Source organism: Marmota flaviventris, chromosome 2 (genome assembly GCF_047511675.1).
Source record: "Marmota flaviventris isolate mMarFla1 chromosome 2, mMarFla1.hap1, whole genome shotgun sequence".
Classification (NCBI taxonomy): domain Eukaryota; kingdom Metazoa; phylum Chordata; class Mammalia; order Rodentia; family Sciuridae; genus Marmota; species Marmota flaviventris.
The window spans coordinates 119539160-119557582 of record NC_092499.1 but is presented as its reverse complement, the minus strand read 5'-3'; the positions used below and the strand labels follow the sequence as shown (position 1 = coordinate 119557582).

Genomic DNA, 18423 nt, shown 5'->3' with positions numbered 1-18423 from the left:
TTTAGCAGATCCCTTTTCTCACCAACTGTCACTGATTGTCTGAGACCTCAGCAAGCAGGTAGTTTCAAGAAGCTAAGGGACACAACTGTGCATCGGGAGGCTCTGCACAATGAAAAAGCAATGAGAAGGAAACCAAGACAAGGATGCCAGCTTTTCTCTGAGCACAGGCCTAGTCGGCTTCTCCTTTGCTTTTCCTGGCCAAAGAACTGGGCTGACAAGAACAGCCAGCCAGGTCAGCGGCTGCCCTCCCGGATTCACGCCACCCCAGTGCCCCATGGTTATTTTTGGCTGGCACTGCCCCACCACTGCAACCTCAAACCTGCCACCTCGGAAGCCGCGGCCGCCGCCGGGTGAAACGCTCCTCCTTTTCAAGGGCACGGAGGAGGGAAGCTGGAAGGCCGCCAACTCCGCCTTGACAGGGGCCTGGCTCAAGCAATTCCCACCCCGGCTCCACATCAGGGCACCCGCACCCGGAACTGGAGCATAGACTCCCGGCCGGACCGAGGAGTAGCCTGGGCATTTGTACAGTCAAGTTGGCCTGGCCTGCTTCCTGGGCTGAAGCGGCTCCATCATAACAACAAAACACGATGGGACCCGAGGCCCTCGATCACATCCCTTCCTTCGCCCGGTCCCGGGTAACCGCCACTAGTGGTACGGAAGGAAGACCCGGCGGGCTGAGGCGGCCAGCCTGGGCTAGAATCAAACTCCAGGCGGCGCGGGGAAGAAGAGCCTGCGGACTAAGCCTCGAGTCGGGAGTAGGGAAGCGGTCCCGAAGCCCTTTCAGGCTATGCTAGGTCGGACCCCGAACTCATCCGACGGGCAGACGTAGGGCAGAAACCAGATCCTCGCAGGGGCCTCAGAGGCCGCTTGGGCTCCGCCTCCAACACCGCGGGATCCAGAAGTTGGGGTCTGCAGTGGCCGCCCTCCGGGAGAGAAGCGGCGGGTCAGGGGTGAGAGGTCGGGGCCGCGGCCTGAGGTGAGCCGATGAGGAGAAAGAAACGGTGTAGACCGAGACTGAACCGACAGCACGGGTACCCACACCAGCCTGCCCGCCCAGCCGACGCACCCCAGCCGCCGCCGCCGCCGCCGCCGCCGCCGGCCCCGGCCCACACTCACCGTCTCCCAGGCTCGGGCTGCGGCTAGGCCCCACTGCCCGCTCCGAGCGCCTCTTCCGCTTCCGGCTCCGGCCTCCGCCCGTGGCGGCCCCGCCCCCCAATCCCGCGTGACGCAGCCGTAGTCGTCCCGGGCTCGACCTGGCCCAGAGGCCTGGCCGCTCTAGCACCCAACTCGGAGGCTCTGGGGGACCAGCCTCCTCTGCTCCGGCCGGTGCTGCAGCTGTGAAGACTAGTTCCGGGAGGGCCGAAGGGACATTCCGGGCAGCGGCCCGGCCCTCCACGCCGTGTCTCGACGCACGTAGTCCCTAAAAGCCGGATAGGTGCGCGTCCCCGGCTGACAGGGCGCTTGGAGCCAAAAGGTGGAGCCCGGTCGACTACCAGGCTCTGCCCTCTCCGCTGTCGCTGCCCCGCCGTGTCCGCCTGCGCGCGGAGAGGACTGGCATTGTTTCCCTGCGACCTGGAGAGCACACGACAGAGGCTCTTGCGTCGGGGTTCCGAGAAGTGGGACGCGACTCCGCTTAAGTGAAAGAATCAAACCACATTCTCTCGGTTTGTGCGGGTTTTTTGAAAGCCGTGGCGGCACGCCCAAGATCGCTCGTGCTTGCAGAGCAGATTCTGGGAGGACACCCATGAGCGAGCCAAGACGGCGGGGTCCCTTGGCGGGGCAGTGGTCTGGGGAAGAGGACGTCCCCCTTTTATTTGAACTCCATTGGGGCGTCTTACTGCCATGAGCACTGATTCTTACTTAAACTCCTGCCGAACCCAAGCCCCATGCCCTGCCGCTTCTTCAACGAGTAACTCGAAGACCCCCTTTGACAGTGGCCTTGAGTGTGGGGCCAACTAAACCCCGTCCACCTGCTGGCCCGCGCTAGATCAGGGCCAAGGGGAGTACTAGGCACATTTCCAGAGGCGAAAACAGGTTGGGGTCTTTTGGGAAACCTCACTTTGTGAGCGTGCGCGCCCCGCCCGCTCCCGCAGTGGCGTCCCCGCCCCCGGCGTCGCTCAGCCAAGCGGGCGGGCGGGGCGCCTAATTGCCCCACGCTACGCGAGGGCCAGGGGCGCCAGACTGCAGGCTCGGAGTGGAGTGCCCCGGTGTAGTGTACCTCCAGGCCCCGCCCCTCCTCGGGCCGGCTCCACGGGTACAGCTGGGGTTTCCCCAGCACCGCCAGGGCGCGGGTCCGCCGGTTCCCTTTCCACTGAGGACTGGGGATGAGCGGCCCCGTAGGCTCTGTGGCAGTATACCCATCCTCCGGAGCCGCAGTCGCGGCTTCTTACTCTTCCCGAAGTTGGGGTTTGGAGGATTATTACTTGAGTGATAACCCCTTGGGTAAAAACCTCCGCCATGCTGCACCACGCCCACCTGAAGTAAACAACAGAAATTAAAAGCTTAGTGCAGCATCAAGACCGACCCCCCGAGTACCCTTCCAATCAAATGCACCCAACCACCGCCACTCCCGACCCTCACAATATAGACATTTAGGAGTCACTTCAGTGTGTACTTCGGTAACCCAGAGCCCAACTGTGCCGGCCTCTAGATCCCGCCCCTCAGGGATCTAGAGGCCTGGTCCACAACAGCAGTATTGCTTCCCATCAGAAGAGGCGGGAAGACTCTTCCCACACCGCTCAGTGTTGCTTGCAGTTTCCATGGCTGCAGGACACCAAACCATATCTGCATCTGCGCTAGGACAGAAGTCTTCAGAGAGGATTCTGTCCCTCACCCTGCCCCAGGCGCCAGGCTCTGATGGGGTGAGTTAGGCAGTCTTCTCACCAGTCCTCCTACCTTGTGGAATCCAGGAGTCCCTGCCTCCCAGCAACAAAGAAGCACTCTTTCCCTGAGGTGGGACAGGAGTCATCTCCCAGCCCCATTCCACCCTGGAACATTGCAGTCTGGAGGTCTTCCTGCTTGAGAGTTTACCAGTAGAGTTTCATTCCTTGTTTATTTCTTCCTAAAAGAACTCACACCTTTCAGAGCGACAACCCCATGTGAATTTTTGGTAACTACTCCAGTCCTACTCCTCCACCCCTCCAGTGCTCCTTGCTGAGAGGGGAGCTCCAGGTTGGGGCCACCCCCAGAGGAAGCTGCTCCACAACTCCTGCCCCTCCAACCCATGCTTTCTCCAGTCTCCAGCCCTGTAGTCATCAAGTCCTTTCTGCGTGGTTGAAGTCTGCAGCGGGATCCAAGGCACCAGAGAGATGCTCCTGCCCTGTTTTCATGCAAATCCCACAGCTCCTCTTGCACCTCTTGGTCTCCCTTTTATCCCCAGGTTCCTGGACTCTGAACCCTAGTCCTGCTGTACTGGTGCTCTTCTTGTCTGCCACATTCATCTCTGCCTTCCCTGAGCACAGCTGATTCTCCTTTGAGTCTCAGCCCCAAGGTCACTCCCTGGAAAGCCCTCCTGGAATCCTGAAAAGGAAGTCAGGCTCCTCCCTGACTTCCTTTGAGTCAGGCTTCTCTTACAGCATGGGGTGCCACCCTGTCTTGGCTCAACATGCCCCCAAAATATGGCCAATACCCACCCCCCAGTTCTACCCACTGTGAGCCCCTCTGAAACTAAGTGAAGCTCAGCTCAGATTGAGTCAGGGCACAGGCTGCCATGGAAAGCTCCTCACCGCTACCTGGGAAGGAATACCTAGGTAGGATGGAGTTGTAGGTGCTGTGCCAGGGTGTGGGAGGTGAGACCAGGTGCCAGCCTTCATTGAGGTCTTGGGAGGTGGTGACACATAGGGAGACAACTGGATCAAGAAGGGCTGCAGGAATCTGGGCCCCAAGTGGGAATGGGAGGTGTGACAAGTCTGGGATTGATGCAGGGATGTCAGAGGTGACCAGGGTCCCCCCTGCTCAGATGGAGACACACTTCCTTTGGCCCTTGCAGAGCTGGAGCAGAATGCCTGGTGCCTGGGAGTGGGAGGGCAGTGGCAGGATTGGGCCCAGACCCTGAAGGTGAAGAAGGTGGTGTTGAAGAGTAGGGGGTGGTAAAGCCAGCCAATTGCTCTTGTCTACCCCATGAGTTCCCTCACCAAGTGATGAGCATGGGGATCAGGCCCCCTGAAGCTATGGAATCGAGAAAGGTGCCAGAGTAGTGACCTGATGTGAAGGCTTCTGATCCCCTTGGAGCAAGCCCAGGTGCTGCAGAGGCAGGAATGCAGGCTGGGACTCAGCCAGGCTCAGTGTGAGCTGCTGTTCTGAAGCAGAAAGTGAGGTTCCCATGCTCTCCCCCATGTCCTTTTTGCCTTTCTGCAGCCCCAAGGAGATCTGAACTAACGAGTTCTTACCAGGCCAAAATCTCTAAAGCTAAATTGTAGAGGCCCCCAAATGTTCCCCTAATGGCTGCCATTTCCAGACTCCCATGCTGGGAGGAGGAGCACTGTGGAGCAGCAGGGGTGGGAGAGGGTAGGTTCTGATGCCAGGATGCTGCATTGGTGGGAATTCCAGGTCCCTGGGAATTCCAGGTCCCCTGGACTCCCACATGATCTGGGCCATTTGACCTCCCCTCAGAGCTTCTGTTTCCCCCACATACACACACTGGCTGCCAGTGCGGATTAAACAAGATCATGCTTATTGACCATATGGCTGCCTGTAGTGAGCACCACAATTCACAGAAACTTGGATTTGAGAACTGGTTAGTGAATTTGAGGCTAGTGTTTATTCAAAGTCCAAATCAACAGAGGGACTCTGGGGCCAGGGGTCAGGATTAAGCCCTGCTTGCAGAGCTCACTGTGACAGAGCCCATAGACCTGATGCTTAGCCCTGTCACATGTCTTCAGCTGACACCTCTGGCCACTAGACTATGTCCATCCACTGAACCCCACTGAAGGGTGCAGGTGCATATGGAGAATTAGTCACGGCACCCCACCATGGCAGGGCCTATTCTGAAGCCTGGTTCCTCTCTCGGTGGCAGGTGCTCAGAAAGAGCTCCAGAGTGGGACTGGATATGGATAAAGAGGGAGCTGCAAGTGCAGCTTGCAGAGAGCAGGTGGCAGTGGGCTTAGCTGGTCAGCCACTTTCAGACAGCACTGGAATCCCTTGGAGCAAGCCCAGGTGCTGCAGAGGCAGGAATGCAGGCTGGGACTCAGTTAGGCTCAGTGTGAGCTGCTGTTCTGAAGCAGAAAGTGAGGTTCCCATGCTCTCCCCCATGTCCTTTTTGCCTTTCTGCAGCCCCAAGGAGATCTGAACTAACAAGTTCTCCTTACCAGGCCAAAATCTCTGGAATGCTCAGGGCTGGTGCCCACATCTGGTATCATATTCTCAAGAGAAGGTTTGCCAGGGCCTGGGGCATCTGAAGGAGAAAGAGGAGAATGGAGTCACCAACAGGGATGTTGAGCAGAGTCATCTCTGGGTAGCACTCCTGGAGGTGTGCGGTGTGTCGGAGAGGCATGTGCTAGGTGTGGCTGGGTACCAGCTGGAAGCAGAAGAAGGGCCAGGGTCCCTGTGCTCAGTGATAGGAGAGCTTCCTTAGAAGTTCAGTCTCCTGATGAAAGTGGCAGTTCCCAGAGAAGGACAGGGAGCTGTGCAAGATGAGGCTTCTTGGGGAGGTCATCCCTGCGCTGTGTGAGGGTACAGCCCAGGTTAGATACTCAAGCCTTTAGTGACCCAGTTTCTCAGCCGATAGCTAACCTCCTGGATCCACTGCTTCCTAAAGGCCTGGATGACCCTCAGGACCCAGTTGACAACCCATCCTCTCGTGCCTTCCTACTCTCTAGCATTCCACAGCTGCTTCCCCAGTTCTCTTACTGCTTTAAGCTCTGAAGTCATCAGCAGCTGGGGAGGAAAGGTAGTATGTCTCATGCCAGCACATCTAGAGCCTGTAGTAATAAGATAAGAGCTGAGTAGGTCCCCAGAGCGTTGGGCCACAAGTTCCTTATATTTAAGCCAGTGTTCAGACTCATTCTGGCTGGCAGCAGGGCCCTTGGTTGGAGTCTGTCTGCTTTATCAGAGGCTGCAGACTCTACCCTGACTGGTGGGGATAGGGAGGCTGGACCAGCCCTCCCCAGGGGTTCCATGCTGCCTTTAGCATCCCCCCCCCCCAGAAGGTGGAATGCTTCCTGGGCCACCTGGAGCAGAAGAGGCACCAGTTGTGGGGATCCCAAGGACAGGAGGAGTGGAAAAAGCCAGACCAGGTCATAGAAGACAAGTGAGGGATGGAGAGTCATGTGGGCAGGAATAGAGTGTCAGAAGAAAGGCAGACATGCCCTTCTGACCCCAGGATCTTACTATTGCAGACAGAGGTGGAAAAGGCTTAGCCGAATTTGGACCATATGTGCTCCTTGTTGCAGAGCCCAGCCTAGGGACCTCTGGGGTCGAGATAATAGCAGAGCCACTCCAAGTGGGTGCATGGAACAATTACCCTACTGTACTTTCAACCCTGCCCTATACTTTACTCTCTGATCTTCATTCTTGGAGCAGTAGGTGGAGAAGGAGGGCAATGTGAGGGCTTCTGTCCAGCCTGACAGGGATCCCCCCAGCACTTGAGAAGACCCCAAGACCATCTGGCTAGATGGAGAATCTGAGACCAGCGGGTAGGGAAGAGCTTGTTTGGGGCCATAACTTGAGTTGGAGTGAGGCCCCTGCCACAACATGTCTCTTGGAGGCACCAGGGGTCTACCAAGACCACCTAGTGTGTTGAGGCTGGGAGGAGGTACCAGAATCCTATACTGAGTGTTTACTGGAGTCACTGGGGCCAGGCCTGCAGATCCAGGAGCAGAGCTGGGATGAGGACCAGGTGCTTCAGGGTTTAGAATCTCCCTGGGGGCTGCTGAGACCCCTGATCAAGCTCAAGATATAGCCCTCCTGCAAGAGCAGGTGCTAATGCTCATTCAGGTCACTACAGTGGGCAGGAGCAGCCCCATGTGGTTGACAGAGACAAGGGAGGCTGGCCCTGTTGCTGGGGGACTCTGAGGTTGAGCAATGAGTTCTAGGGACATGGTAGAAAAAAAGAATGACTAGAAAGACAGACTGGGGTAGGGCTTCCACACAGCGCAACTTGGAGCGCAGTGCACCGGGGAAGTCCGCATAGCTGGCACACATGGCTGGTGTGCAGCCTGGCACGAGTCCATAGTCAACACTTGGTGTGTGGAGATGCCTCTGAAGGTTGGGTGGTCATAGGAGGACTTCTGGAAGGGTTCCAGAAGAGGATCAAAGGTAGTCTAGAAGGGAGGGACTCTATAGGTAAAGGTCTGGGTCAAGGCTGAGTCCATCCTGACAGAGGCTGAGCCACCACTCTGGTTAGGCAGGGTCTTTCAGGTAACCAAGAGATTCTCAGAAGATCTGAGCTGGAGCCACTAATGACTAGGGACTTTCTCAGAGCAGCTGGAGCAGCTGCAGGGGGAGTAGAAGGTGTTGGGGGCCATATGCAGGCCTTAGAGACAGACATGCCTGGCTACTTGGGGAGATGTTCGTGCTGCTAGCAGCTCTGTGGGTTGATAGCACTAGGCCAGGAGGCCTGGTAGGTGGCTGCTTAGGCCCATCCCTGGGTTTAAGCTAGGCCAAGATGGGTGCCCTGGTCTTACATTGGGTGAAATGACTGTTGGCAGGAGCTGGGCCACTCTCTGTTATGGTTTGGATCGGGGAAGGGTCCAGAGCCCCAAACCTGAAATCACACAGCCAGAGCTCAACTCTCTTCTCTGTGTATGAGTGCTCTTTATTGTCCCAGTCTGGCTCTTTTGGGTTTAGGGTGGGCAGGGAGCCCTGAAAAAGGCCTTTCTGCCCCACCCCTCTTCCCAACAAGACATGGTGAGGACATCTAACTTGCAGAGAAATCACTGAAAAACAATGGAGTAGGGTGATCTGAAGTCCATGCTATACCCAGACTGCTCCATTTCTCTCAGCACACTCCAGGTCCTGGAGGTGCTAGTTTTCTTCGGGAAAGAACTTGAGAAGCAAGAATCATGTCCTGGGCTTCGTGAGGAGGTGGCTGAGTATTGGAAGGCTTGCTGGTACACGTGGCAGTTGCCCTGAAATTTAAAGAGGAAGAACTGCAGAGACTCCAGAGACAGAGTAGCCCTGGCAGATGGATTATCTCCCAGTTCTGAAAGCTACAAATTCACATCAAAGTGTCACAGGGCAGGGCTAGCTCCTCTTGAGGACTGTGAGAAGGATCTGTTCCAGGCCCCTCCCCTAGCTCCTGGTGGTTCCTGGGAATGGTTGATATTCCTGAGGTTGTATGTGACTCATCCTGGTCTCTGCCTTCATCTCTGCATGGCATTCTCCAAGTGTGAGTCTTTGATCACGTTCCCTTTTTATAAGGACCCCAGTCACACTGAATTAAGTCCTAGTCTCATGACCTCATTTTAGCCTGTTTACCTGTGTAAAGATTCTATCTTCAAATAAGTTCATATTCAGAAGCCTCGGGGACTTCCACATCTTTTTTTTTTTTTTTGCAGGGGGTGCAGGTGGACACAATTCAGCCCACAACATCTCCTAACTTGCTTCCTGCTACTTTCCTGTTGGGCATCTTGGGTATGACTTGGGACCCAGCTGCTCTCATATTATTTTGCTCCTCCTGTGACCCCAGGACTTTCACACAGCAGCAGAGAGTCCAGAATGTGTTTAGGAGGAAGATTCATGAGCAGCGGGTGGGGCAATGCTCAGGAAGCCCCCAGCACCTCCTCCAAATACTGGCTGAAGTTGAGGCAGGCAGGGGCCAGGTTGGACCCTGCCAAATCCAAGACTCTATGGGAGTGCCTGTGGGTATGAGAGGAAAGGGGGTCCTGTCAGATGGGGACACAATCTGTCCCCTCACGGCTCCTACCTGGCCAGCCACAGAAGTAGGACACAGACTCCGGAGAAGGAGAATGACCAGATGGCTGCTGGGATTGAGAAGTGTGAGATGGGGTGAGGAAGAACTCATGTGGGATCAGGGCCCCCAGTGAACACTTCCTGAGGACACTAAAGCCCCTTCCCAAATCTGAAATCAGGGGTCTAGTGCAAAACAATGGGAGGCCCAGGCTCTGCCATAGTCACCAGACCCTTCTCCTCCTGGGGCCTTAGCTTCCTCATCTGTATAATGGGTCCCTACACTGATCTCTATAGTGCCTGGAGTTTAGGTCCAGCAGTGTAGGGCCTTTGGGGTGCAGTAGCTCATCTCCTCACAAATGGACCCCAGGCTGTAACCGATGCTGTGGGCAGGAGCAGCATTTCAGCTGCTGCTGGCACTGAAATTTAATATCAACTGCTAGGGTCAAGTATTGGATGTCCCCAGGTCATCCTGGCCTGATCCTGACCACACCCAAGGTACAGGGACCTGAGAATCTGAATAATCCAGCCAATCAGAAGGAAGGGAAGTCACTCCTGAAGCAGTCCAGATGCTCTCAAGTCCTCACCATCTGTCCTTTTCCCACAGGGACAGGCCCCAGTAGAGGCCCCAGGCCAACTCCAGGAGTCTGCGAGTGGAAGTGGAAAGTGGGCCCCACCCAACCTCCGGTGGAAGCCTGGGCACAGCTTGGCTTCTCTCTGGGGACCACACTGGCATTTCCCCTGAGTGAGTGCTGGCTGAGCCCACTCAGGCTGCGAGTGTGAGTGCGTGTGGTGGAACTTTTCCTGGGCCCATCATGAAGTAGGGTTTCTACCAACACCGATGGAGGTTCCTGTCTCAGTTCTGTCAGACTGGCCCAGTGGCTGTGCCTAAGCCCCTTGTCTCCAAGGCTTAGGATCCCATCTATACATTGGGAGCTGCACTGAAGGGACTCCAAGCAGTTTTAACATTCAGAGACCCTATTGCCCTATTCAATGTACTCACTGGGTTACTGTCCCAGGGTTACAGTCTCCCCAGCTCCAGAGAACTGGGCTTGTGCCTCCACACATCAATCTACTGACTTTGGTTGGACTAACGATATTTAGAACGGGGTGGTGGTGCCTGGGATGGTGGCACACCCCATAATCCCAGCTACTCAGGAGGGTGAGGCAGAAGGATTACAAGCTTAAGGCCAGCCTCAGAAATTTAGCAAGACCCTGCTCAAAATAAAAATTTGTAAAAAGGGAAGGGATGTTGCTCAGAGGTAGGACATCCCGGGTTCAATCCCCAGTACTACAAAATAAAGGGAGGAGAAACAAGGAAGGAAAGAAGGAAGGAAGTTGCCTTCCCAAAGGTCCAGCTGGCAACAAGGGCTGAGGGTGGGATCTCCTCTGCAGAGGATGCAGCTTTGGTCTCTCTTTGCCCTCTTAAAGACACATTGGGCCCCTGTTTCCAGGAATCTGAAAGAGCTGAGCTCAAGACTACCTGGAGGAGGGAAGGTAGGGCCTGGGTCCAAAAGGAAGGGGATAGGGTGGAGTAACTGTCTTGTGGGACCCAGGAGTCAGCATAGAGATGTCTCCATTAAGGGCCAAGGGTTGAGCCTAGACTCATCCTTGGCCCAGAAACACAGGCTGCCATGGCTTCACACTTTCTCAGAGGTGACCCTGGGAGGGGGCTAGAGGGAGACAGGGCAGGACCTAGAAATAGAGGACTACCTGGAAACCTGGGCTCTGGGCAGCACTAGGTACACAGGGAATATTGAAGGACTGGATACTTTGGGACTCAGAGGTAAAAGGAAAGAGTTAATTAAGTGAAGCACAGAGGGTTTGGGGCAAGCACTCTAGATCTTTAGTTACCTGTACAATTTGGAAATTAGTCATTTTGCTCTCTCTCCCAGTACTGTTCCATCAGCTCTGTACCTGATGCTCCTATTATGGCCCCTTCTTTGGGGAAAGGCATAGTCTTAAGAGAATGGGGCTGTAGATCCAGGATGTGGCTATATCCTTGGGGAAGGACCAAATTAAAATGAGAGCCAACCCTGCTGCTCTCTGGCCCAGACTTCCTGCAAGCGGTGGGCATGGAGCTGGCTCAGATGTAGACTGAGCTCCACAAGGTCTAGGATATGCTAGAAGCTGGAGACTCCTAGCTGGAGGCTCAACAGTGGGTGCCAGAAGCTGCTCAGGGCCAGGTACTCAACAGCAATACTCCAATTCTGCATGGCCCAGGCCTGCAGAGTCCTACCGGCTTCCCCAGGTCCAATCTTTGGTGCCCAGCTAGCCATCACCTTCCCTTCCCCACACTGGGTCAGTCAAGATCCTGCCAAGACCCTGAGAGTGGGCTCACTACCTCTCTCCCAGCTCCAGTTGGCTCCCTGAGCAGCTGGGGCCTCTGGAAAAATGAGGTCACAGGGCAGGGGTGTGGGACACTGCTTTCCCTCAGGGAGCATTTGGCAGGCCTTATAATCCCTTACAGGATTGGAGACACAAGTCTTCTCATGCCCTCAGGAGGAAGGGTGGGGCTAGGGCAGCAGGTGTGGGGGTGTGCTCCTGGACCTGGGCCCCACGTCTCTCCTCACATGTCTTCTTTCTCCCTGATGAGGGATACAGGGAAGAAGCTAGAGGGCAGGCAGGTGGGTTCTGGGGGTGCAGGGAGTCAGGACGTCTAGGTTCCTGGGCCTGGGTGTTAGCTGGAGGAGGGTGGTCTTCAGACCACTGCACAATCCCATGCTGCACTGTGTGTTGCTTACCTGCTTGGGGAGTGAAAGCAAGTCCTGCCTTTGCTAAGTCTGCTTCCTCATCTCTAAAATGGGAACAACGACAGTCCCTGCATATAGGATTTATATGAGGATTGCATGGGATAGTATGTTTGTGCCTGGTTCAGGGCTTGTTTTCCTGGTTCCCTATTTCCCCTCTACCTGGGGTCCAGGTGGGTTGAGCTGGAACTAAAGCCATAGAGCTGTGCACACATACCTATGACCCATAAGTTTGAGTTACGAAGTCCCTTTTGCCTAGTGTGCAATAATCAAGCCTTCATTTGCCTTCTTACTAAACTCAGAAACAGGACATTGCTGTGATCAGCTGCTCAGGATCACCAATGTGACACAGCCACTGAGTGGAGGCAGTGTTTGCTTGTGCTTGGAAGCTATTCCGCTATGAGGTCTTCAGCTTTGAGGACTGTGGGGAGGAGCTCCATGGGGCAGGGCTCCTGTCTCTGATCCAGCTCCTCTTCAGGTACCTTAGGAAAAGAGTCAGGGCCACTGAAGGGCACTGGAAGGCTCCAGCCAATTAAAAATCCCTGCAGGTTGCATTTATAGCCCTCCAAAGGGGCAAGAGTGACCCCTCCTTGTGGGACCCAGGTCTAGTTCCTTTGTGCCTTGGTCTCCTCATTGACAACTTCGAGGGAAAATAGAAGGCTGGGAGGGTCCTTCCAGAAGGAGCTTGGCTGGCTTCCCTCTTCCTGGCAGAGCCAGAGCTACCCCATGCCTAGAAGCTGCAGCCTCTTAGTACCACGTGGAGTCTGCCTCTGCTCATCTGTCTCAGATTCCAGCTCCAGCCTCTGAGCCAGAGAAGAGGAGCACCTGAGAACAGCTGGGAGCCAGGGGACATGCCCAGGCAACATGGAGACCATGGCCAGGTGCACCAGGGTACAGATTCACAGCCTCGTAGTGCAGCTCAAGAGATTGAGGTCAGTCCCTGGCCCACTGCCAGCAAGCGGGGTAGTCCTGGCATGGAGGGACTGAATTGAGAGATCTCGAAGAGCCAAGAGTGCGCAGGGATTCCTCAGGGAGGAGCAGGCTCCTGTGTTTATGTCTGTCAGGGTTTGTGCTAGGCAACTGCAGTCAGAGGTCTCCCTATCAGAAACCTCTCCCTGTCCCCTGCCTACCTATGGGACTGAAATGTCCATATTGGCACAATGTTAAGATTTCTGACTTTCAAATAAGGCCACCTGGCCCTTTCCCAGGGCATTCTGTGGCTAGGAGTAGAGCTGGGAGGGGAGTGGCCATTGGGGGTACTAGCGTCCTTATAGGGCATCATTGGTACAGTGCCATCAATGTGCCCACCAGCACCCCCTTGGTCTTACAGCTGAAGGCCTTGGGCACTGGGCTTCAGACATTTCAGTGAGTTATTCACTTATGCCTCAGATCACATCACAATTACCATTTCACAGACAGGGAGAGATGGGCAGTGACTTGCCCTAGGTCACATGGCAAAACAACAGCCAAGCCCCTAGCCCCCTAACCTGTCCCAGAAAGGCGTTTTCGTCTATCATACTTCATATTCTGAGCTTGATAGCACGACTGTCCTCAATAGCCACAGGCAAGTTTGGCTTAGGCTGTGTCTCTCCTTCAAGGTCATCTGGATACTCTTCTTCACATGAACTCCTCTCCCATTCTGCTTTGCACTTCCTCCCCTATAGAACTCTTGTCAGCCAGGCTCCATACCCAGAACCCTCCTTCCATCTACTCTAGACTGAAGCAGCATTGTGAGGATGAGGCTTCATGTCACCCTGTCCTTCTCTTCTGGGGTTTCCAAGATGCCAACCCAGCTTCACATGATTGCTCCAAGGCTGGGTATCGAGCCCAACTGGCCATGTGGGCCCCTGCCTGGATCACTGATTGGAGCAGGGCTAGTCCCTCATGGGCTGAAGACCAGACACATAAAACTTGGGACCTATCAGTTGTCCTGATTTTCACCATGTGGAAAGAGCTGGATTTCAGTGACAGTAAATGGAGAAAGTGGAATTGGGATGGAGAAATTATAGTTCATCCAAGGGGGTCTCATGCATGGAGAAGACAGACATCCCCAGTGCTGCTCCCAACTAGCCTCCTGCCTCCCCCTTCAGTCCTCTGGCCTCATATAGCCCCAACTCCTGTATGTCTCCCTGACACACAGAGGACCCACCCCCAATGAAGGGAAGGCCAGGGGCTTGTCAAAGATCACCTACCCTTCTATCCCTTTGGATATATATATATATATATATATATATATATATATATATATATATATATATATATATATATATATATATATAGATGGGGCTTCATTATGTTCCTTGGGCTGACTGTAAACTCCTGGGTTCAAAAGATGCTCCAGCCTCAGCTTCCCGAGTACTGGGACTACTCCTGTGTGCCACAGCGCTCATCCCCTCTTGGCCTTGTGTATCTTGCTTGGATCCCTAACTCCTGTGGAGGGCCAACCACCAGCTGGGTACCCTCTCCCTGCTCTTCCTGTTCTGGCTACTCCTTTGTTTCCTCTTCCCAGCAGTGATCCCAAAGCTCCTTTCATAAGCCCCTCAGACACCATTTCTCCTTTCCTTCATGGCAATGACCTCCACTCCCATTTCAGAGACCTGGTAGCCTTCTTTTCCTGCAGGCAGAGGGGTAGCCTTAGGGGGTTTCCCCTTTTCTGTCATGGCAATTAGGCTAGTCATTCCTAGGCTTCACCACTGTGCCCTCAGCCCTCAGCTCCCAGGGCGTGTGGTCTAATCCTGGTAGACAGGTGATGGTGTGGCCCGATGAGGGTAGTTGGGAAAGCTTTTCTTGGAGCTGCCACCCAGTGACCTCTGGCTGGGGGCAGCATGGCACAGTGGAGACCAGGGGACAAAAAGTCCTGGGTGCTCTTCCTCTGTCTGGTTAGCATGCTGGCTGGCCCCTTCTTCTCCCCGAAAGGAAGCACATCAGGCAGAGTTTATGGGGAGATGCTTCAAGCACTTTTTTTGTATGTGGCGCTGGTGATCAAACCCAGGGCCTTGAATGTGCTAGGCAAGTGCTCTACCATGGAACTATACCCCCAGCCCTTTTGAGATGAGGTCTTCGCTAAGTTGCCCAGGCTAGCCTCAAGCTTGGGATTCTCCTGCCACAGCACCCGAGTTGCTAGGATTATAGATATGTTACTTCACCTGGCTTAGAAGAGCCTTTCTAAACCTGAACTCTGGCTAAAACACAGCCTCTGATTCTCAGAAGATGGTACCAAATCCTTTAGCCTGGAGTCTATCTTTTCCCAATCCCCCACCACTCCCACTCCTCTGACCCTTGGCACTGGCTAGTCCAACACCAGATTCTCTGATGCCACTGCATTTCCATACCCATCAGTTCCCTGCTGGAAAGGCTCTTCCTAAACATCTCCAGCTGGTTCTTCCACATATAATGGCACTTCCTGGGAAGACCTCCAGAGATTCCCAGGTGAGTTGCTCCAGCTTCCACCTGTCCACTGTCGACTGTTCATATAGAGTCTGTGTTATACCACATGCCAAAGAACAAGTCTTTGTCTAGATGCCATGTCTTTTCCCTTGGCATCTCATCTAGCAGTTCAGCAGGAGCATGCTAAGTTAAAGAGGTGATCCCCTGGCCCTATGCCTGTCAGGACAATGAGGTAACCCTAATGGAATCAGCTTTGGTGACTACACAATGATAGAGTACACTGCTAAAACAGCTGATAACCTGAGAGTAGATGCTCTGGGGATGATAGGTGAGCAGTGCAGGGGAGAAGGTTCAGAGAAGCCAGGGGACCAGAGGAGCAGCTCCCTTGCTCCCTTTTCACACTGAAGGACTTCACCCCGTGCAAGAGTCACTCAAAGCAAGAGAGAGACCTGCTTGTGAAGAGGTAGAGTTTTATTGAAATATAAACATTCAAGAACATGTAAGATAGAAAATAACCACAACATATAGACACTTGCTGCAAGAGGATGTCTGAGGTATTTATTCACTGCCTAGGCTACCCATGTGCTATCACATTTTTCCTGGTTAAAATACATATAAGATGGGAAAGGGGAGGGGACAGAGTTGCTCTGGCCAACTGCCTCCCATGTGGCCTTCAAGGACTGAACCTCCAGGGAAAGCTCTGCTTGGCTCAGAGCGTGGATGCTGGGGCACCAGCTAGTGCCTCTACTCTCACACTTTCTGGCTGAGCCCCTGCTGCTGGCCTTAGGAAAGAGTGAGGGCACTCGGAGGGACAGGTCAGCATGATGCCTGAGGAAAGGGAAAGGGTTCAATGCTAGAAAAACCCAGTACACTGACCCTGCATCTTCTGGGTGGGAAGAGTCCATTCTTTTGTGACCAAACCCTGAGAAAGATACATTGGCCAAATGTCTGAGACTCTCTCAAGTGGGTCCAGAATCAGCCACCTGGGTTTCTCACTGGCACCAGATTCCAGATGCCCTTCTCTGCCCACACCTGGCATGTGCCTGGCGGGAGAGGCTTCTGAGGCCAGAGGGGCAGCCCCCAGGGGATGGGCTGTGCCCATGTGTATGAGTAAATGTGTGCATGTAAGTGTGTGTGAAAATATGCGAATGTGTGTAAATGTGAGAATGCGTGCGTGTACATGTGTGAACACGTGTGTGTGCACACATGTGCAGATGTGTGGAAGGCCGGGGGAGGGAAGAGGAGATGCAGGTCAGCAGAGCGGCTGCTTACCAGGTTGAGGTATGTCTTGCGTGCAAGCTTTTGATTTCCCTTTCTTTCCCTAGATAGGACCAAGTATAGGCCATGCTGTGGTCTCCACTGCCACCACCCAGGGAGTTCTTGTGGGTGGTGTTCCAGTGAACTCTTCTGGCCGAGAGGCGAGCCTTGTGCAAGCATCACGCCTTCTTTACCACACAGGAGCAGCGGGAGCCAAGAGAAGAGAAGGAGCTCTCTTAGCATTTCCTCGTTCCCTGGTAGCTTGGCCACCAGCAGGGCCCACAGCCACTTCATGTCCTGAGGTGGGAATGCTGAGTGAGGAGAGATGTCCTGCCCTACCCTGTCAGCTGGAGCAGAGGGCGGCAGAACATAGGAGTCAAGGCCCTCTTCAGAAGCAGCCAGCAAGAGTGGGCCTCTCCATCTGCCCCTCCCTCCCACCACAGTGATCCCTGAGTCATCCCACCTGCTCCCGCCTGGCCTGTGGGCTGGGGCCTGGGCAGGGCTGGAGGGGCTGGCTACTGAGCCAGGGCTGGCTACTGAGCCTCATCTGGCTGGGGTGATCCGCTCTCATTTCTTTGGTGCTACAACAACAGCAACAACAATAACAATTTAAAAATAAAAAACAAAAAGTCAGAAAAACACATATAAAAAAGATTTCAGAGATGCAAATACTTCCTGAAGAATCAAACATCAACAATTACAAATCTGAGGTATTTCAGTGAACCTGACATCAGCACGTCTGGGGCTAGTGGGGCTGAGATGGCCCCAAGAGACGATGACAGGAGCCAGGGACAAATGGGTTGTCTTGGGAGTGCTGGCCAACAAGGGCAAGTGGGGAGCCTGAGGTTTGGGAGGGTCAGAAGAGGATCCGTGTGAAGTGGGTGCCAGGGCCTAGGCAGCCTAAGCTCTGCTTCTCTTCAGCAGCTGCCTGGAGGCCCTGGGACTGAAGTCTGTTCTCACATGCTCTTTCTCAGGCCCTTTAAAAGGGGATATAGGATCCTGAGTACTGATTCAAAAAAAAAACTTGGATTTGAGGGACCCACCCTCCAGGAACCAAACAGTAGGCTAGGTGGGCTGGGAGGGCCCCATCCCATGCTCTGCAGACAAGAGCCAGGAAGGCACGCTCTTGGCTCCTAGCAGCACCACAAGGGATTTTAAAACTGGGGGACTGGGTCAAGGAAGAGAGCAGTGGAGTTGGGGTGATGGTAGAAGGCAGGGAAAAGGAAATAAATTAAAGGGGAAGGGATATGGAGGGCCTCCAGCCCTGTGTCGGCTTTCAGATTGTCGATACACTGTGCCCCGGGATGGGAGGTGGCCGGGGAACCCTAGAGAAAGCTGGACACCCAGACCTCTGCCCAGTTCTCCAGGTCAATCCCTGATTGGACAACGCTGACCTGTCCCACCCTCTAGCCTCTCCCTGTCCCCAGAGAACAGCAGGACCTGAAAGGAGCCTGGACAGACGGTCATGTCCAAACTCTCAACGTCTGGCCAAATGGTGTTTGATGTGGGCTCCGTGAGATGAGGTAACTTCTGTGCATCAACTTCCTTCACTCTCGGCAGGAGTAGGGAGTGGGTAGCTGGGTGCTGCCCGTCAGAGGGACCAGCTGGTGGAGGGCTCTGCACTGGGGGTGCCCCGTGATGAGGTAGGACTTGGTGAGCAGTGAGAGCTGCTGCTGCTGCTGCTGGCACTGCTGCCGATGCTCTGGGGAGCAGAGCCTGCAATGAGGTGGACCACTGGTTTCTGGGCAAACAGCACACCTAAGGTGGGGAGGAGAAGCAGTGTGGGCTGAAGAGACAGCGGACTCAGTTCAACAAGGACTGACTGACTGCAGGTCTAACCCTAAGTATGCTCTGCTCTCCATACAATGCAAGGTGCCAACAGAAGCCCACACACTGTCCTGCCTTCCTGTGCTCACACACTGCTTAGGGGACAGAGAAGAAACAGTAACTTCGCTAGAACATTACAAATGCTCTGAGACCAGTGTAGCCAGTGTTGTGGGAACACTGGAGAGGGTTTGGAGGGCAAGGGAGGGTAGGATGTGAAAGGATCCAGCAGGAGAGTGAGCCTGGGCTACTGGAAGAGGGAAAAGTGGCCAAGTGAAGAAAAGCATGGCCAGAGAATCTGAGACACAGACATAGCAGGGAGAGGTGCAAACTGACAAGGGCTGGTTGAAGTGTGTGG

General features: G+C 54.5%; 1 protein-coding gene across 5 annotated transcripts in view; it reads right to left on the bottom strand.

Annotated features, from left to right (window-relative positions):
• Window positions 1-18423, bottom strand: part of Clk3 (CDC like kinase 3) — a 78085-nt gene that overhangs the window by 13305 nt on the left and 46357 nt on the right. For 2 of the 5 annotated variants that reach the window (XM_027923640.2, XM_071608463.1), the window contains exon 9: window positions 5307-5392. In XM_027923640.2, coding sequence (XP_027779441.2) covers window positions 5307-5392 — 86 coding nt within the window. Of the gene's footprint in view, window positions 1-1066; window positions 1090-1116; window positions 1215-5306; window positions 5393-15437; window positions 18000-18423 lie in introns of those variants that run through there. The other 3 variants (XM_027923666.2, XM_027923659.2, XM_027923646.2) reach the window with 3 other exon arrangements.